The sequence below is a fragment of the Leopardus geoffroyi genome, chromosome B4, assembly GCF_018350155.1.
Source record: "Leopardus geoffroyi isolate Oge1 chromosome B4, O.geoffroyi_Oge1_pat1.0, whole genome shotgun sequence".
NCBI classification, from domain to species: domain Eukaryota; kingdom Metazoa; phylum Chordata; class Mammalia; order Carnivora; family Felidae; genus Leopardus; species Leopardus geoffroyi.
The window spans coordinates 139,125,440-139,145,770 of record NC_059341.1 but is presented as its reverse complement, the minus strand read 5'-3'; the positions used below and the strand labels follow the sequence as shown (position 1 = coordinate 139,145,770).

General features: G+C 52.2%; 2 protein-coding genes across 3 annotated transcripts; both read left to right on the top strand.

The window, feature by feature from the left end:
- Positions 1 to 1,504: 1,504 nt before the first annotated feature.
- PKDREJ (polycystin family receptor for egg jelly) lies at positions 1,505 to 9,421 on the top strand. The gene has a single exon (XM_045464443.1). It carries the CDS (start codon positions 2,207 to 2,209, stop codon positions 9,029 to 9,031), a length of 6,825 nt encoding a protein of 2,274 aa, XP_045320399.1. The 5' UTR covers positions 1,505 to 2,206; the 3' UTR covers positions 9,032 to 9,421.
- A 6,786-nt stretch (positions 9,422 to 16,207) lies between these two features.
- Positions 16,208 to 20,311, top strand: CDPF1 (cysteine rich DPF motif domain containing 1). Of its 2 annotated transcripts, none has more exons than XM_045466437.1 (4): positions 16,208 to 16,309; positions 16,962 to 17,074; positions 17,325 to 17,436; positions 19,429 to 20,311. In XM_045466437.1, exons 2-4 carry the CDS (start codon positions 16,962 to 16,964, stop codon positions 19,573 to 19,575), a joined length of 372 nt encoding a protein of 123 aa, XP_045322393.1. In that variant the 5' UTR covers positions 16,208 to 16,309; the 3' UTR covers positions 19,576 to 20,311. The 2 variants fall into 2 exon arrangements, with proteins under 2 accessions (XP_045322393.1, XP_045322392.1); XM_045466436.1 differs by having other exon boundaries at positions 16,222 to 16,514.
- The last annotated feature ends 20 nt before the right edge of the window (positions 20,312 to 20,331 follow it).

The window sequence follows — 20,331 nt, the reverse complement described above, 5'->3', positions numbered from 1 at the left end:
GCGGTCACTTTCAAGCTCTTTGGAGTCCCCCGCGGAAGCCTGGCGCGCACACGTTTCTAGAGGTCATTTTTTGAACTGAAGCAAACCGTGCTCACAACTACAGTCTGTGGAAGAAAATGTGCTATATGATCCCCTTAGGTGACGTTTACCCACATGCACAACAGTGCATTACGGAGGGACTGGTTCCTGTGTAAACAGTCCAGAAACACGAGACAGCAGCAGAAACGAAACTCACATCAATGATGCCCTGGTGGTGCTGAGAAGTCTCTCTTGCAGGGCACGCGGAGGCCTGGGACTGCACTGGGATCCTTCTATCTCCTTGGCTGGGATGTGGGCATACCAGTGCTCTTTATTTTTTATTATACACTTCTCTGCTCTGCCATGCCGGCAAAACTTGTCCAGAGTTTTACGTGGTTGTTTGAACCACTGACACTGCACTTGTCTGGGACACTAAAGGCCCTCCGGGCCCAAACCCAGCCGCTGCCTCCGCCTCCGGTTCCTCATCATTTGGTCTGACAGAGCCCCCTTACTTGAACCACCTCCCCCACCCCACCCCCTTCCTATGGCTTCCGGGACACCACACCTGCCTGGTTTCCGGCCAGCCCCACTGCGGCTGCTTCTCTGGCGCCTTGTTGGCCTGACCTCTAAATACTGGGGGAGTCCAGAGTCTGCCTTCTCCATTTGTGCCTCCTCCCCTAACATGACCTCTGATGGCCCCAATCTGAGTGTTCAGCCCTCATCTTTCCTGTGGTCTTAGTCAGCTCAGGCTGCTAAAACAAAATACCCTAGAGTGGGGGCTTGAGCGGTAAATATTTCTGGCAATACTGGAGCCGAAAGTCCAAGGTCTGGGGGCCAGCATGTCAGGTACTTGGTAAGGGTCGTCTCTCTAGTTTGCAGATGGCTGCCTTCTTATGTCCTTTCCTTGGTGTGTGGTGCACTCAGAGAGAATGCAAGAGAGAGAGAGAGAGAGAGAGAGAGGATAAGAAAATAAAAGCCCTATTAAATGTTGCCTACAAAAGAACACTTTAATATAAAGACATAAATAAAGTGAAGTAAGTGAATGAGAAAAAAATACGCCATATAGACCGTAGGCATAAGAAGGCTAGTATGGCTATTTTACTCTCCAGTTTCACTGAGATACAATTAACATATAACTTGGCTATTTTAATATCACATAACTAGACTTCAAAACAAAGATTATTGCTAGAGATAAACACAGACATTTCACAATGATAAAAGGGCCAATTCATTAAGACATGACCTCAAAATGTGTATACATCTAATAGAGCCTCAAAATACATGAAGCAAAAATTGACAGAATTAAAAACAGACGATTCTCTAGTCATAATAGGAGAGATTAACATCCTCTCTCAGCAAGTGATAGAAAAGCTAGACAAAAACCCAGAGAGGACATGGAAGGTCCAAGTGTCAGTACCAACCATCTTGATCTGGTTGACATTTATAGGACAACCCACCCAACAAAGGTGGGATAAGTGCACGTGGACAACACATCGAGGCAGACCACACTAGGTATGAGCTTTCAAACAAGTCTCAATAAATGTAAAGGGATCAAAATCACATAGAATGTGTTCTCTGACCACAACAGGCTTAAGTTAGAAATCAAAGCCCAAAAAATTTCACAGAAACTCCAGATATCTGAAAAATAAACCACACATCTTTAATTTGTAGGTCAAAACCCAAACAGGGGAAAGTAGACAAAAATTTAATTGAATGATAACGTTAATACCACAAACAGGTAGGATGCGTTTACGAAGCGTTTGGTGGGACACTTTAACAACCTTAAATGCTTCTATTAGGAAAGAGGAAAGATCTACAATCAGTGACTTAGGGTTTCAACTTAAGAATGAAGAGCAAAAAAGAGAAACCCTGGGCTTTCGGGGAGCTCACAGACCCCGTCTTGAAACTGGATATTCCCAGGGGAGTGGGATTCCCGCTAAGGGGCCTTTCAGGCTATTGGGAACCTTGGCAGAGTTCATTCCATCACCGCTCCCCGATCGAGGCCTACACAGGCGTGGGAGGGGGCGGGGGGGGGGGGGTGGATCCCGGAAGCCCAGGCCCCACTCGCCGCTCCAGGTCGTGACCCCGTCGCCCCTGTGATCCCGCGGCCCGCGCCCCACCCGCGGCCGTTGGCTGGACCCCCGGCGGCCTGCGGCGGCGGCTCTCAGGTTTCCGGGGAGGCGGCGCCATGCGGCCCGGGCCCGCGCTTCTCCTCCTGGGCCTGGGCCTGGGCTTGGGCCTGGTCCTGGGCCGCGGCCGCCTCCCGCGGCCCCCGGACCCTCGCACGGCCCGGGCCGCGGTCCTCGTTCCCGGGGCGCCCGACCCCCGCCGCCAGGGCCCCTCCTCGGCCCGCCGGCCCCCGCCCGCCGCGCAGGGAGACGCGGCCGCGCTGCGCACCTTCGGAGGCGCCCCGGGCCTCGGAGAGCCGGGCGGCGGCGTCCGCCTCCGCCTGCGGCCCCGCGCGACCACGGGCGGCGGCGTGGTCCTGAGCGGTGGCGGCAGCCTCTGCCTGCCCCGCGGCCTCGCGCGCCCTCTCTGCCTGCGGGTGCTAGTCCTGCTGCGCGCCCCCGGGGCCGCCGCGCCCACGCTCGTGGACCTGCAGCTGTGGGCGCGCCGCGGCCGCCTGTCCCTGCTGTGGCGCACCCCGCTGCACGGCGCGCTCGGGCGCCCGGAGTGGACCTTCCGCCTCGTGCCCATCCCACCCGCCAGCGTGCGGCGCCCCCGCCAGGCCGCCTCTGCTCTGCCCGCCGGCGACCCTCGCCTCTACGCGGGCTTCGTGGCCCAAGCCAAGTGCCCCACGGATGGGCCCACGCCTGTTGTTTTAGAAGCCGTCAACTCGGACGGCCCCCTAGCCATCGAGTCTTCCGTGTCCTGCCAGTTATCCGCACAGTTGCCCTGTGTTGTCAGCCTGGTAAGGATCAATAGGGACCAAGATCCGGTGGTGTTGAACAGGAGAATGCACACTACCTTGAATGCAACCTTTAAGTACGACTGCCTGGAAGCCACCTTACTTATTCCGAGTTGGCAAGTCTTTTCCGTGCCCTCCGTATCCGACGTGCCGGACTGGAATCAGCCTTTGGACGTACCACAACTCAGCACAGGGAGGACTCCAGCGTATATGGAAATCCCCCCCAATTCTTTATCTTGGGGGGTGTACGTGTTTAACTTCACTCTCACCATCTACACAAGGAAGTCAAATATGCCTCGGGCAACAGGCTCCGATATTGTCTACGTCACCGTTCTTCGAAGCCCCCTACAGGCGGTGGTTATTCCTGCCAGGCCCAACATAACAATGAATTTCACAGATTCGCTGGTTCTGGATGGAAGCAGGTCCTCGGACCCAGATTCAGGCAACTCTTCAGAGGGACTCCTTTTTTCTTGGTACTGCACCAAAGATAAAAATAACTACCAAGGAGAGACTATTATAGTGGTAAGCAGGAAAGTCTGTCTCACTGCAAAGCAGACCGATCTGCGGTGGAAGGAGGCCTCTGGCCCCATCCTGTCATTTTTGCCAAGAACACTGAGAGGCAGAGATGTGTATTATTTCAGAATGGTGATCCGGAAGGGCAGTAGAACAGCGTATGCCGATAGGAGGGTGCATGTGCTCCCAGGACCAAGACCCGCAGCACACATCTCATGCATTGAAAATTGCAATCGTAATTTGATTATTTCAGATCGATTCTCTTTGTTTCTAAATTGCACCGGGTGTGCAGGAGACCATGATGACTATAAGTGGTCGATTCTGTCGTCTTCAGGTAAAGAGATCATATTTGATTGGGCAAGACAAACCACAACAGGGAGGGCCAGGGCTTATCTGACCATAAAAGCTTTTGCTTTTAGGGATTTTTCCGAAGGTGAGTTTTTGGTTTCTGTATACTCAATAACTTGGAGCGGAGCGGGCTTGACCTTGAGATACTCCTTTGCTATTAACTACGCTCCTCAGCCTGGGCAGTGCAACATCAATCCAGCTAAGGGACTTTCACTTTTAACCAAGTTTGTCATCCGGTGTACTAATTTCACGGACAAGAACATCCCTCTTGCATACAAAATAGTAGTTTCTGATTTGTACGGTTTTGGGCAAATCAGTTCTGTGAAAGAGAACACCTTGGGGGCCATCCTGTATTGGGGGCATGAGTCCACATCACCCCCTTCCTTTCTCCCCGTTGGTGGACTGGCTAATCATTATGTCATGAAGATCATTGTTCAGGTATATGACTCTCTAGGAGCCTTTACTCCGGTGACCCTGCACGCCACCGTACGGGCTCCTACGGACAAAATCTCATCAAAGAATGTGCTTGATCGATTATTCAATTTCACCATGGGACCAACTTCATCACTCTCTACTTTGCTTGACCAGTGGGAATTTTTGCCTGCAGGCTACTTAATTTATGTAGCAGCTTCTGTGGTGAATAGCATGAAAGCTGACTTGACTTTGCAAGCTGACGAAACCAGACTCCGGGAACACCTCGTCAACCAGACTTTCGTTCTTCCCAACAGCACTTTGGAGGAAATTAGCCAGGTGGTCGTGTGTATGGCTAAAGTAACCCAGACAACCTCTGGATTCACTCGAATGGCTCAGAAACTTGCAACAGTGAGGGTCTGGCAAGCCAACCATGCCCTACGACAATCTCATCAAAAACATAAATCCTTTAGCTCTGAACAAATAGAAATCGTGAGCACTGGGATATTAACAAGTCTGTCTAATATCCTTAAACTGAGTGTTCCCTATGAAGTAGTGGATGAGCCTTTCTATGGGTTGGAGTTTCTAGCAGACACAATATTGGCTGGCATGGTGCCAGGGAATGAAACCACTGCAATGACGGCCTCCAGCTTTAACATGTACCTCAAGAAAACAGAAAAGCAGGATATTAACGAGGCCTTCACCAACAAGAAGCTCGGCCGAAATTATTTTCATCCAGTGCTCAATGCGAGCAGTGTCCCCCTTCTGCCTGAAAATGCTCCGATCTCCACCATGTTTTGTGAGTTTGCAGATGATCCCTTTCCTTGGTTAAGTCAGCAAGAAAGCTATTCTGCAGAGGTGGTTGGGTTCAAAATGACAGGCATCCCCGCCAAAGGCAACGTGCTAGAGATCACACCTGATGTGGTCGAAGCGCACATCGTCAGAAGAAACTTGAGCTTTGCAGCTTTTAATCTCACGGTGGGACCCGACAACGCGCCCCACAAAGTTAATGAGCCCTTCAAAAGGACGACGGGGGAGTTTAGCTTTGAGGTGGACAGCAGTGCAGTGAGTGAGGTGCTGGTCCACATCATGACGGAAGTCACCCTGGTGTTCACGGTATTGGTATATGCTGGCAGTGAGATCACCCCCGCCGCTTTGGTGGCCACCTTCTTCGTGCCCTATGACATCCCTCCCATCGCCAACCAGAGTGACCAGTTTGACCAGACCTGTGTGGTTAAGAAGGCCCGCGTGGTCTGCCTTCCACCGTCCCTGCTGCAAGTCATAGCTCAGCGAGGCAGCTCGTCCAAGTGCACCGTGACCATGGCTCTGCAGGCACCTCGCTTTGTCATGGCACCCAGTAACAAGCTAGTGAGCATCGCCCTTTTCAGCGTTCAGTGCTTAGACATGTACGGGATCCAGAGCGATTGGAGAGAAGACAACTGTGTTCTCGGAGAGGAGACCACCTGGGACAGAATGCACTGTATCTGCAAAAATCCAAGGAGGGCCCGGCGGCAGCTGGCCATGATCAAAAAAGCCGGCCTGCACCTGCAAACCCACTTTTTGACGGCCAATGTGATTGTGGTCCCTAATCCTGTAGATCTACGGCTGGAGGTCATCAGGAATGTCACCCAAAACCCCGTGACTCTCTTCGCTGTACTTTTCATTATGCTCGTGTACGTATTCCTAGCGTTCTGGGTCTTGCACAAAGATGCCATGGACCAGCTTCTTCGGCAATACGTGATAGTCCTACCTGACAACGATCCTTACGATAAGGTGTGTTACCTGCTCACCATTTTCACAGGAATGCGCTGTGGGGCTGGGACCAGGGCCGACGTCTTCATCCAACTTAAGGGAACAGAGGGTGACAGCAACGTGCATTGTTTGAACCACCCCAATTTTACCACCCTCTACCGTGGAAGCATCAACACTTTCCTCCTCACAACAAAACGTGACTTGGGGGACATCCATTCCGTTCGTGTGTGGCACAACAATGAGGGCAGAGCCCCCAGTTGGTATTTAAGCAGAATCAAAGTGGAAAGTCTGTTGAGCAGACACATCTGGCTGTTCCTATGCCGGAAATGGCTTTCTATTGACACCTCTTTGGACAGAACATTTCACGTTACCCCCCCTGACCAGCCTCTAGAGAAAAAGGACTATTTCCTGATAGATTCCGTTTACAAGCTGGAGAAAAATCACATGTGGTTCTCTGTTTTCTCCGGGGTCAGTGCTAGGCCGTTCAATAGGCTGCAGCGGCTGTCCTGTTGTTTAGCCATGTTATTGTCTTCCCTTTTATGCAATATTATGTTCTTTAATCTCAACAAAAAAGAAGACACGGATCCCAAAGAGACAAAGTACATCAGGTCAATGATGATAGGATTGGAAAGTGTCCTAATCACCATCCCCGTGCAACTACTGATCGCCTTTTTGTTCACCTATTCCCAGAAGGAACCTCGCGTGACTGTAGAGGAGGCGTCTCCCCAGAAGACCCCCTTGATGCGAGTCCCAAGTGACTACTGGGAGGAACATCTGAAAAAGTGGCACGCTCAGGAAACTGACGGTGCCCCTGCCAGAGCGGCTTCGAAGCTTCCCCCCAGGAAAAGCCCGAAAGCTCCCAAAGCGCCAGAGCAGCACCGGGGTAAGGAAGCAGAGGGCAAGGTCTCCCGCCCCCGAGATGTTAACATGAACGCCAGTAACCGAAACGCAGAGGACGATCAGGAAGCTGCTCCTGCGCAGCCGCCCTCCCAGACGAATCCTCTAGAACTCCAGGAGAAGCACAGGATTGTCCTGCCTGGGTGTTGCGTTTATATAGCATGGTTCTTGGTTTTCGCCACCTGCAGTATATCCGCGTTCTTCATTGTATTTTATGGGCTGACCTACGGCTATGAAAAGTCCATAGAGTGGCTCTTTGCTTCGTTTTGTGCGTTCTGTCTGTCCATTTTCCTGGTGCAGCCGTCCAAAATTATCCTCCTGTCAGGCGTCAGGACGAGCAGGCCCAAGTATTGTAAAAACCTCTCGTGGGCAAGCAAGTACCACTACACTGAGATCAAGCTGTTCCACGCGAAGATGGGCCCGGAAGAAATGAAAAGGCGACACGAGCAGATCACGCAGCTGCGAAGCTCAAGGATGTACCAACCCCTCACCGAAGACGAAATCCGAATATTCCAAAGAAAGAAGAGAACCAAGAGGAGGGCGCTCCTGTTCCTCAGTTACATTCTCACCCACTTCCTGTTTCTGGCGCTCCTGCTGAGGCTCATGGCCCTCCTGCGCCACACCGACAGCTTCTACTACAACCAGTTCATCTGCGATCAGTTCTCTGTGGACCTCGGCATGGTGACCAAGCTGGAGGACATCTACCGGTGGCTGGACCACGTGCTGCTGCCTCTGCTCCACAACGACCCGAACCCAACTTTTCTTCCTGACAGCTCCTCCAAGATCCTTGGCCTTCCGCTCCTGAGGCAAGTGAGGGCCAAACCCGGCGAAAAACTCTGCCTGCTCGCCCAAGACTTTGGGCAGAACAGCACCGACAGAGACATCCATTGTCATCCGGAGTATGGCACGGACCCAGAAGACACCAGAAGCTACTCTAACGTTTGGGATAAAGTGGGTAAGCGGGCTGTGGACAAGAACACCAATGGGTTTACTTACAAGCCTCAAGAGAAGACGTGGGCGTATTTCTCCCATGGACTCTTACACACCTACAGGTCGGGGGGCTATGTGTTCTATTTTTTTCCGGAACAGCAGCAGTTTAATTCCAGCATGCGGCTCGGGGAGCTCCAGAGCAACAACTGGCTTGATGAGAAGACCTGGGCCGTGATTCTGGAGCTGACCACCTTTAACCCGGACGTCAGTCTATTCTGCAGCATTTCTGTCATTTTTGAGGTTTCACAGCTGGGAGTCGTAAACACGAGCACGTCCGTGCATTCCTTCTCGCTTGCTGACTTCGACAGGAGGACGTCCGCTGAGATCTACCTGTACGCGGCCGTCCTCATTTTCTTCGTAGCCTACGTTGTCGATGAGGGCTGTATCATTTTGCAAGAAAGGGCCTCCTACGTGACAAGTGTGTACAATTTGCTCAACTTTGCTCTAAAATGCGTATTTACCGTGCTGATCGTGCTCTTTCTCAGGAAACACTTCCTGGCCGCTGGCATAATTCAATTTTACTTGTCGAACCCCATGGAGTTTGTCCCCTTTCATGCAGTTTCTCAGGTAGATCACATCATGAGGATCGTTTTGGGTTTCCTGTTGTTTCTGACCATCTTGAAGACCCTCAGGTACTCCAGATTCTTTTATGACGTGCGCCTGGCCCAGAGGGCCATTCAGACCGCCCTCCCCGGCATCTGCCACATGGCACTGGTGGTGTCCGTGTATTTCTTCGTGTACATGGCCTTTGGCTACCTGGTGTTCGGCCAGCATGAATGGAACTACAACAACCTGATTCACGCCACGCAGACAATATTCTCCTACTGCGTTTCGGCTTTTCAGAACACCGAGTTCTCCAACAACCGGGTGCTAGGGGTCCTGTTCCTCTCGTCCTTCATGCTGGTGATGATCTGTATACTGATCAACTTATTTCAGGCGGTGATTTTGTCGGCCTATGAGGAAATGAAGCAGCCCGTGTACGAGGAGCCATCGGACGAAGCGGAAGCAATGACCTATCTGTGTCACAAGCTAAGGACCGTGTGTCGGTGTGTGTTCTTCCAACCCAAGGCCAGAGACAAACCGGAGTTCTTTGAGGACATGCTGTATGGGCAGCCGGAGAAGAAGAGCCGCCGGTATCTGGGGCTCAAGACCAGAAACATTAACGGGAAGAAAATGGTTTATCTCGTTGTATGATCAGGGACAGTGTCAAGAACCACAGGCAAGAGTCCCGCCCCCTCTCCACCCCAATCTACCTTCCCAGGGCAGAGCCTTCTCCTGCTGAGACTTGGCCCCCCCCCCAGGGCTGGGAGCCTAGAGCCTGTGGCTCCCTCAGTTCCTCTGGGACCTCCCTCTGCAGACCAGGGCCGGAGCTTCCCCGCCCCACCCCGCCCCTCCCCACCCCTCCCCTCCCCACCCCTACCTCCCACACTCCAGCTGGGGCAGCGCTGGAGGGACCTTGTGAGGAGTTCCAGGATTTGTTCCCCTGCGTTTGAATTCAGGGATGGGAACTGACAGTCGGAAGTCTGAAGCTCCCCACCTATTCTTTAGGGCGACTGCAAGTTAAAGATGTAAAGTTTAACAACACTTTCCGGGCCTTGAGACACGAATTTCGTTTAATGACCAAAAGGTTGTGTGTGTTGGGGCGAGGGTTCACAGTGAAAGACAGCAAATGTTCTATGTGTGTGACGACAGTAATATATCCATCCAGGACTGGGGCTCTGGGTTGTTGATGGCATGGTGGATTACTTAGGAGTATTAAAGAAAATGTGGCTTATTGTTTAAGAGAAACAGGGGTAGTAGTCTTATAGTTTCACTCAGAAGCATGTTCATTTATGTAGATGCCACTTTAAGCTTTATCAGAATTAAATGTGAGCTTTCTTCTCTGAGAGCTGCAGTGATTTCTGCTTGAAGGGCATATACTTGGATGGCTCCTGCCTTCCACGTGGAGGGCCGGCAGAGGGGGACGACCAAACCAGAGGGGTGGCGGCTGCGTCCCAGGCGCTTGCGGTTTCCCCAGGGCCCCTGCGGTCCTGAGCGGGGCGGGGATGGCCGTGGCACTCCGTGCTCCACGTGACTCGCACAGCAGTGTCCACAGGGCAGATACGGTTTTTCTAAGTCCCCTCGTGGGGAGGTCATGGGAGTGGCCGGGTCCATACCGGCCCGCTGGCCTCCACTGGCGTGCACGGTCGTAGATGGCACCCCTCTTTACCACCCGACTCCTGAACAGGTTGAGAACAAGTAAACGCAGGGGCCAAATAATTACTTTTTACCTGCAGAGGCCGGTTGTGGTCCGGTCAGATCCATGCACTTGCCTGTGGGAGTACAGGATGAGAGGGTTTAAGCCCCAGCCATGGGAAGCCGGGGGCAGTCCTCCCCTTAGAGCTTGGGAGACCCACACAGGCATGGGGTCAATGCGCCCAGACACTCTTCCCAAATTAGCAATCAGCCGAAGTCTGGGCCCCTCTCCAGGCTCAGGGCACACCGGTTGGCCTCCCTTCCCAAGAAGAATGTTCTGGGGGTGGCTGTACCCCATGACCTGGAGCTGTGCACTGGGAGGGAGGGAGTGCCAGCTAGAGAGGCCTCCTGGTGCAGGAAGGGGACCACCCCCTCCTGGTACCGACATGGAAGCCGTCTGAGCGAGGACGAGGCAGACAGCTGTAGGTCCAACGAAGGAGACGAGGCTCTCAACTTCTGGTTACAATGAGAATTCTGGCGGTCACAGGACTTTCCCACGCATATCAGGAAAGAAGAGAGCGCCAGGGGCCTTCTAATCCAATAGAGCAATGATAAGTATTATATGGTTAAGAAATGTAGAAATGCCAATGCAACATTATCAGGAAAACAAAGTAACAAGTGAGACAAATATACAGGGTTTTTTTTGAAGGAGTTATCATCATCATCATCGTTATTACCTTATTTTCATACACAAAAACATAAAATGTGAATGGTTCTAGACTTTTCCTCCTGTTGGGTTGTGGCTGCTTCCTCACCGGGAGGGAAAAATTGCATCCACATGGGTTTCTCTGGGGACCCTGTGCAGTTCAAGCAACGAAACCACAACTTAGCAAGTTTAAAGCCATTTCTAAAGATTCCTTTGTCCTCCTCATATTTCCAGGAATAGCGTAGCTATGTTCCAGAACAAGTTGGCGACAGTTCTGAATACCCTCCCAAGTCTGCACCGAACAGGAAACCAAGATGAACGTTCTTGGATTTGTTCTCAGTTTAGCCCCTTAAGAACTCTGGAGTTCAACAAATCTTCTAGAGAGCTCTCCGTCTGTGGCTCTGGGCGGGCGGGGGGATACATCCGCCTCAGACTCTTGTTCATTCCAAAAACTTGCATTTTTTACAATTTTATTTTATTTTAGATAGAGTGTGCACGAGCGGCCAGAGCAGAGCCCAACATGGGGCTCAATCCCACGTGGAAATCAAGAGTCGGATGCTCGACTTGACTGAGCCACCCAGGGCTCCGAAAACTTGCATTTTTAAAAAATCTTTTTTTTTTTTTAAGTTTATTTATTTATTTTGAGAGACAGAGAGAGCGAGCGGGGGAGGGCCAGAGAAAGAGGGAAAGAGAGAGAATCCCAAACAGGTTCCCGCACCGTCAGCACAGAGCCTGACGTGGGGCTGGAACTCATGAACTGTGAGACCACGACCTGAGCCGAAATCAAGAGCTGGATGCTTAACTGACTGAGCCACTCAGACGCCCCGGAAACTTGCATTTTTAAGGGCTGTTTCTTCTGTATGTATATTTTACCGTTCAAAATTTACTTAAAAATGATACAACAGTAAAGGCATTTTGTCCATAGGCAACAAAACCAGGTCTCTAGATGCATCCTCCCTCCTCCACACCACAGAGAGCCGAACTTTGCCTTCTTTGCCTTGAGCCTGAAGGAAGCGTAGGTGGTAAGTCCGGTGTGTGGCTGGTATCCAGTGTATCATGTGTGTGTTACAAGGGCTTCACTGGGCGCTGGTTACATTGTTGTTCTTTGTGCAGATTCATTTTGCCATACACTTAGGAAGCCTGGACTTTTCTGGATGTATATTCTACTTTTACAAGCTTACTTTAAAAACTCAGGCCTGGGGCACCTGGGTGGTTCAGTCTGCCAAGCATCTGACTTCAGCTCAGGTCATGATCTCGAGGTTCGTGGGTTCGAGCCCCATGTCGGGCTCTGTGCTGGCAGCTCAGAGCCTGGAGCCTGCTTCCGATCCTGCGTCTCCCTCTCTCTCTGCCCCTCTCCCACTTGCACTATGTGTGTCTCTCTCTCAAAATAATAAACATTAAAAAAAGTTGTTAGGTACCGCCAGAACATATGGGTAATTATCTTCCCTAGCAAGTTACTCCTTGGGGAAGGTGGCACCAGGAGATGTTACAAGCCTCCATATGTCCAAATATTTAAAGGTTATGAAACAAACTTACAAACCATTACATATAATATATTCTATCCACCTACCTTGACAGACACACCTTTGTAATGAGAAAAAACTATGTAAAGCGATGGTTTTTATATAGCTGAAAATTGGCAAAATATCAAAGATAACTGAATTATTATTGTGTACATTTGGGTGTTCTCTTGATGGGCCACTGGCCCTTGGATGAGCAAAGAGACGTACATAATCTATCTGTAAAGTATTATGTACGCATTCCTATAAAACTGTGTTCTTTTGCAGTCATTGCAGAAAAAAATCGTGTTGATAAGAACAAAGGTTTTCATATAATTATGTCCTGTGGACGATAATGCCAAGTTACACAACTTTTCTTGAGTCCTCAGAGCACATGGGTTGTTTCTAATTATTTCAGTCGGGAGAGCATGCACTCTCCTGAGGGGAGTGGCAAGTGGAATTCTCGATAATTTTTAAGTTTATTTAATCATTTTGAGAGATAGTATGCACAGGGGAGGGAGAGAGACAGAGACAGAGACAGAGGGAGAATCCCAAGCAGGCTCGCGCTGTCAGCTCAGAGCCTGACTTGGGCCTCGAACTCACAAACCATGAGATCATGACCTGAGCTGAAACCAAGAGTCGGACGCTTAACTGACTGAGCCCCCCAGGTGCCCCGGTCAATAAAATTCTTAAAGATAATTTTTTAAATGTTTATTTATTTATTTTTTTTTTTCGACTTTTATTTATTTTTTTGGGGGACAGAGAGAGACAGAGCATGAACGGGGGGAGGGGCAGAGAGAGAGGGAGACACAGAATCGGAAACAGGCTCCAGGCTCTGAGCCATCAGCCCAGAGCCTGACGCGGGGCTCGAACTCACGGACCGCGAGATCGTGACCTGGCTGAAGTCGGACGCTTAACCGACTGCGCCACCCAGGCGCCCCAATGTTTATTTATTTTTGAGAGACAGAGCAGGAGAGAGAGAGAGAGAGAGAGACAGAGCGGGAGCAGGAGAGGGCAGAGAGAGAGAGACAGAGGGAGACACAGAATCTGAAGTAGGCTCTGGGCTCTGAACTGTCAGCACAGAACCTGATGAGGGGCTCGAACTCATGAACCATGAGATCATGACCTGAGCTGAAGTCAGATGCTTAATCGATTGAGCCACCCAGGAGCCCCGTCAATAAAATTCTTCAATCTTTAAATTTAGAATTGAACCCACGGATGTCAATGTCATGTTTACACGTCGTAAAGACAGCACATGTGAAAAACTTTCATTTCTTCATCTAAATGTTATCCTCATCTCATGTCTACCACCATTTCTCACAGTTTACCTCCATCCAGAAGGTATTTGCGTTTTGCTAAGTTCACATTTTCCAGTGCTGGGATATTATTAAGAGAAGTGGAGGGGCACCTGGGTGGCTCAGTCGGGTAAGCGTCCGACTTCAGCTCAGGTCATGATCTCACAGTTCATGAGTTCAAGCCCTGTGTCGGACTCAGCGTTGACTGTGCAGAGCCTGCTTGGGATTCTCTCTCTCCCTCTCTCTCTTCCCCTCCCCCTTGCGCTCTCTCTCTCTCTCTCTCTCTCTCTCTCAGAAGTAAACATTAAAGAGAGAGAGAGAGAGAGAAGCGGAAACTGCCCCAGTCCACTCACTTTGTTCAAATCCCTTTTCGATAGAGATCCACCTTGATCCAAAGTGGCCTGAAAGTAGTCTCTATAGAGATAAGTTCCAGGATTATTTGGCACGAATCTTCTGATTCAGACTGCATCAAATGTTTCTATTCCCTAGTTCTCATTTCCCTGCATCAAATTTGAATGCTATTTTGGTGTTTTTAAAAAGATACTTTAGGGGCGCCTGGGTGGCGCAGTCGGTTAAGCGTCCGACTTCAGCCAGGTCACGATCTCGCGGTCCGTGAGTTCGAGCCCCGCGTCAGGCTCTGGGCTGATGGCTCAGAGCCTGGAGCCTGTTTCCGATTCTGTGTCTCCCTCTCTCTCTCTGACCCTCCCCCGTTCATGCTCTGTCTCTCTCTGTCCCAAAAATAAATAAACGTTGGAAAAAAAAAAAAAGATACTTTATTTTTTAGATCAGTTTTAGGTTCACCTCAAACAAGCTAGAGATTTTCCAGTGACCCCCCCCTCCCCCCACATGCACAGCCTCCCCAGTTACCAACATCCACCAGGTGGTTCGTTTGTTACAACTGGTGAATCTACATTGTCACCCCAAACCCATAGTTGACGTTAGGGCTCACTCTTGGTGTCGTATGTTCTAGGAATTCGGACAAATGTGTAATGATATGGATCCACTATTATATTACCATACAGAATAATTTCACTGCCCTAAAGATCCTCAGTGTCCCAACTATTCATCCCTCCCTCCCCTGTAACACCTGAGAACCACTGCTCTTTTTACTTTCTCCATAGTTTTGCCTTTCCCACAATGTCATATAGTGGGAATTATATAATATATAAGCTTTTCAGATTGGCTTCTTTCACTTAGTAACATGCATTTAAGTTTCCTTTATGTCTTTTTGTTTGTTTGTTTTTTTGTTTTTTTTTTTGTTTTTTTCCTTTATGTCTTTTCATAACCTGATAACACCTCTCTTTTCAGTCTCAAGTAAGATTCCATTGCCCGGATGGACCACAGTTTACTTATCCATTCACCTGCTGAAGGACATCTTGGTTGCATCCAAGTTTGGGCAATTATGCACAGAACTGCTATACCCTGCACCCACATGCAGGTTTTGTGTGGACGCAAGTTTTAACGCCTTTGGGGAGTCCCAAGGGGTATGATTGCTGGGCTGTATGCTGAGCGTATGTTTAGTTTTGTAACAAAATGCCAAACCATCTTCCCAAATGGTTGCACCATTTTGTAGCCCCGCCAGCCATGAAGGAGAGTTCCTGGTGCTCCACACCCTTGTTGGCATTTGGTGTTGTGAGCGTTTGGATGTTGGCCATTCTAATAAGTATGGAGTGGTAACTCATTGTTTAAATCCACATTTCCCTGATGATCTGGGACATGGAGCATCTTTTCATATGCTTACCTCCCGTCTATATTTTCTTTGGTGAGATGTCTGTTCAGGTCTTTGGCCCATTTTTAAATCAGGTTTTCTTTTAGTTGAGTTTTTTAGAGTTGTTTGTATATTTTGGATAACAGTCCTTTATCATATACATCTTTTGGAAGTATCTTTTCCCATTCTGTGGCCAGTTGTTTCATTGTTTTGATATAGTGCTTATCCTACATGTAGTTTCTCTACATGTAGCTGAAATCAAGAGTCGGCTGCTTAACTCACTGAGCCACCCAGGGAAACTATTTAAAAAAATATATATTTGGGGATAATATTAAACCTCGTGGACTTTTTTGGTAAACTTATACTAAAAGCTGTGGATAGCTCAAATTTAAAATTAACTTTACTTTCTAACAAAGACGAATATTTGCTCTTTGAGTATTTCCCTTGGCTCCCCTATCTAGTCCATCTGGTAACTTGTCTAACCTGATCTCTCTCCTGAGATCAAGGTCGTGTATCTGAGTGGTTACAGGTTATATATGCAATGCTTCTTCCAGATGGTCCACCTTTGGGCAGACCCAGAAAAAACCCCCAACAGTAGAAGATCTTTGAATTGATCCAAAAAATACCCTTGCCGTAAGCACCCCGAGGTCAAAACCGCTAGAAAGAACATCAGAGTGCTTGTTAAAATCCCTGGGGCCCAGGTCCAGGAGTAGTTGTTATTCCCAGATATTCCTTATTTCTCAAGTCCCCAAAGGATAAAGTCCCAACCCCCAGAGAGCAAACGGGAGCCTGGGACCAGCCGCCAACACTATACCCGCTCGACGCGCTCCTACCAGAGGAAGACCTGACTCACTGCAGCCGCCGCCGCGCCCCACAGCCGGAAGTCCGCCCTGAAGTTCCGCCCCAGGCTGCCGGGGGCGGGGCCACGCACGCGCCCTGGGCCGGGGCCGTCGGGGGCGGGGCCGGGGCCGTCAGGGGCGGGGGCGGGGCCGCGCAAGCGCCTTGGGCCGGGCCGGTTACCGGCGGCGAGTGGCGCGTCCTGGAGGCGCTGGCGGCTCGGCGGAGGCTTGTGGTGTCCCGGGCTCCGAGGTCCGAGCGGCCGCCCGCGGCGTTGGGGTGGGATGGAGGACGCGGGAAGGCTCCCCGGAGGCGGGCTCGGGCGTGCGCAGCCCTCCAGGAAACTGAGGCAGGCAGGCGGAGATGGCGCGGCCGCCTTCCGGACGTAGGGGGGGCTGACGAAGCCGGGGGAGACTTGCATCGGCCCCCTTTGCTTAGAGAAGCGCGAACAGGATCAGTACGGAAAAGAAACCCCGTAGATGTGTATATTCAAACTGCCGAAGGCCAAAAATAAGAGAAAATCTTGGAAGTAGCCCGAGGGAGGTTCCGGAGGTGGAGGTGGGGGGAAGCCTTGTAGGTGGAGCGAGAGCGAGGAGGCGGGCAAGTGCAGGGTGGCGAAGGGTGCGAGGGGGCCGTCCTGGAAATAGGTACTGTCGGAGGTAAAGAGGGCTCAAATGGCCAGGGGCGGAGCGGATTCTGTAGTCCGTTGAGGCTTGAAGCATCGCCCAGAGCCTTGACTCGCGCGAACTTGGGTTGATTTTTGTCCGCTTACTTTGAACTTGAGGTTCCTTGTCTGTAAGGGGTGTCCTGGGTCTTACGGGTAAGAAACACGCAGCCGGAGGCTTAGGGGATGAGCACAGTTCCTGGTTCTGCAGGTGATGCGCCCTGTCTCTTGAACTTGCAGATGGAGTGTGAGGCAGACCACCGTCCCCTGGGTGTGTTTAAGTGCCAGCTCTGTGCCCTGACAGCCCCATACAGCTACGTGGGGCAGAAGCCCCCTGACACCCAGTCTGTCGTGTGAGTACCCCGTTTCAGGCTCCTGGCCACGGAAGCCCCCCCCCCTCCCCCAGGCCCCCTGGCCGGAGCTGTTGGCTGGTGCCAGCCTGAGTGTGATGCACGACTTGGGTGTTGAGCTGTAGGTCCATCCCTGTCCAGGCTCTGGACACTTCAGGAGTGTCCTGAGGGGTCACCCAGCTCCTCCGGAACCTCCAGGCCCCTTCCTACCCCCCTTAACCCGGAGACCGACACCTGCCTTACCGTCCTGCAGCCTTCTGGAGGAGAGTTACGTCATGAAGGACCCCTTCACCTCAGACAAGGGCGGATTCCTGGTCCTTGGCTCTCAGTGCAGTTTGTGCAGCCGGCTGGTGTGTGTGGGCCCGGTGGGTAAGCTGCGTGGGCTGGGGCTGCCTTCCCTCCCTCCCCGTGGCCGGGACCCCACATGCACGAGTGTGGGAAAGGTGACACGTGAGCCTTCCTGACGTCGGCGTGAGCATCCGCCTTTCCTTGCTGGGTGATCCTAGGAGCCCTCCCAGTCACTCGGTGGGGGCCGGGGGGTTCTTGGAGGCCACCTCATTATGGATGGGTCCTGCGGCCAACGGAAGTGAGCAGACAGGCGGAGGGGCGGGCTGGGGTCAGTCGCAGGGTCTCCGTGCTGGCTGAGCAGTGGGTGCTGACAGCCCTTCCCCCACCCTGCACCAGCCATGCGGGTGGCCATTGTTCTTCTCTCCGTGGGACGGTGACCTTCTTCCTACTTGTTCTTGGCGGGACCTTCCAGAGGAAGGAACTGTGCTTTCTGGAGCATTCTTGAGCATTCCTGTGCTTGGGGCCTGTTTTACCAGTGCAGACTCCTTCAATCTGGCCCAAGCCTAGCTGGGCAAAACCGTGTTATACTGATCTGATAGATGAGGAAACAGGTTTGGAGAGGTTGAGTGGGCCCAGTCCACCAGGGTGGTGAGCGTGTTGTTTGAAAACCCGAGGATGGAGGGAGGTGGAGGAGTGCGGCCCCCGTAACCCGAGTGACGGGCAGTAGAGGGGTCCCTGGGCTTTCTGCCAGGGGGCAAAGTGCCAACAAGGTTTAAACAGCCTCTGTCCCTGCTAGGCCAAGGTGATGAGATTTGACGGGGTGGGAGGAAGCCTCCGCGAGGCAGAGGCCTGGGGTGTTTGGAGATGGGCGGCTAGTGAGGACTCAGTGGCAGAGAGGAAGCTGCGAGATGAAGACCAGAAAGGGGGGCGGCGCCAGGTGGCGAGAAGCCTTGAATGCCACGCTTACAAATTGGGCTGCCCTTGGTGAGCAGAGGAGAGGGTGCCCCGCGTGGTCTCCGAAGTCTCCAGTGTTCTTTGATGGAACAGTTAGTGACAAGTGAGTCCTCTCTCTTACACGGGAATAGCTCTCTCCTGAGAACTGTAGGAAGGGCAGCCTTGTCTTAGCCGAGGCACACTCTGAGCTGCTGGAACAGAGACCCCAAAATACAGTGGCATGATTATGACAAACCGTATTCACTTATTTTTCATACGTGTAAGAGTCCAGAGCAGGTGATGCCGGCAGGAAAGACACTGCTGCCACTCAGCACGTCACATCCACTGGGTCCACGGTGGCTGCTGCGGCTCCTGCCGTCGTACCTATGCTCCCGCCAGCAGGAAGAGACAGGGAGCACATCCCCATTCCTTCAAAGGGCATGACCAGGAGGTGGCACAGAGCTGCCATGTGGCCACACCCAGTGGCAGAAGGGGCTGGGAAAGCAGTCTTTGGACAGGGCCTGGGCAATGAGTCTCCGTAGTTCAGTGACAGAGGATGGGCACAGGGGAGAATGGCTGTGGTTGTGACCTCCTGCCCAGACCAGCCACCTGCTCTGGCCCTTTCGGTCTGCGGTGCTGCCCCCAGCACTGGTGGTTACCAAGTCTGTGTCCCACTCGTGCGATAACCAGGAGAGGGAGGGATCTAGGATTTCTGACTGTTTAGGTGTGGCCTCTGCTCCGACTTATTGTTTGCCCTTGACCGCGACGGAGCAGGGCAGACCCCAGAGTCCTCTTTCACCCTGGTTAACCCAGGCCTGCGTTGCCTCTCTCTTTGACGCCTTTGCCAGCCTCGGTGAGTGATTATCGCAGGCTCAAAACCCCCGGACACCCCACTGCCTGAAGGGTCTGGGTGTGTTTCCTGCCCCCTCTCTCCTCCATCTTTTTCCCTTAGGTGATGGCCACGTTCTTGGAGGGGGCTGGCCAGCCCCCAGCCCCTGCTCTCCCTTGTGCTGTTCTGGTCACCCCCCCCCCACCCCCGCCTGCCGTGTGTGGAAAGGGCTGGGCTTGGGGAGGAGCTGCTCCGTGCTCCCCATTCTGTGGTACTTAGCCCCCACCCTTCCCCTTTGCTCTTTCAGGAGTGCAGTTTATTCTATTCCAAGAGATTTTGCCTCCCCTGTGTCCAGGAGAACATCGATGCCTTCCCTTGGGAAATTCGGCAAGACTTGGGGAAAAGGAAAGGTCCGTCAAAGAAGCCTGCCAGCCAGCCTGGTTCGAGGACATGAGTGCAGCCTGGGCCAGGGAGGGGGCTGAGCTGGGAACTGCTCTGCCCGGCCCTTTTCAGGGCCATCAGGAGCAGCGTTGGGAGCTGGAGGGACCTGGGGCCCAGCCTGCGGCAGCAAGAGGACAGGGAGACATGCAGAGAAGGCCCTCAGAAGGCTGACCTCAGACCACACCTCCTGCAGACCTAGCCCCGTCCAGAGCCGCCCTCGACGTTGAGACCACAGGGCAGGAACCGAGCAACGGCTGAGAACTGGCACAAAGCCAGCCAGGGCTGGGCCTGCTGGCCCTTCTGCTCTCCTTCCGGACCTGGGGCTCTAGGCCTTCCTGCAGGGTCATCCCCCGGCTTGTTTCCTGCTCACTCGCGGCCCCCTCGGGGCCCTCTGTGCCCTTCGCACTATTCGTCAGATCCAGGAGTTGCCTCCAGGTGACATGGTGCTCTGCCCAACCCCGAGGACACAGAAGCCAAGGGACAAAGCTCCCTGTCTTGGCCCAGGCCACCTGTCCCTTCCTGCTCACCTGGAGGCAGGAGGGCTGGGGCCTCCCGCTTCCCGTGTCCCCGGAAGTGAGCGTTCACGCAGATCACGCAGGACAGTGACCTGCGGGAATGTGCCCGGGTGTGCGGAGAGAGATTAGGGGGCCTGGGGACAGTAGGATTTCACTTCCCACCCTTGTGATGCTTAGAACATGTTTTTAATCTCGGTCATGTGTTAGATTTATAATTAAAAACCCAGACAACCAGTTAACGTTTTGGAAAGTAA

Bases quoted from the DNA above. Each gene is read 5' to 3' on its own strand.
- CDPF1 (XM_045466437.1), top strand. From the start codon at position 16,962: ATGGAGTGTGAGGCAGACCACCGTCCCCTGGGTGTGTTTAAGTGCCAG. The intron at 17,075-17,324 runs GTGAGTACCCCG...ACCGTCCTGCAG, and splicing joins CCTGACACCCAGTCTGTCGT to CCTTCTGGAGGAGAGTTACG. The intron at 17,437-19,428 runs GTGGGTAAGCTG...TTGCTCTTTCAG, and splicing joins GGCTGGTGTGTGTGGGCCCG to GAGTGCAGTTTATTCTATTC.
- PKDREJ (XM_045464443.1), top strand. From the start codon at position 2,207: ATGCGGCCCGGGCCCGCGCTTCTCCTCCTGGGCCTGGGCCTGGGCTTG.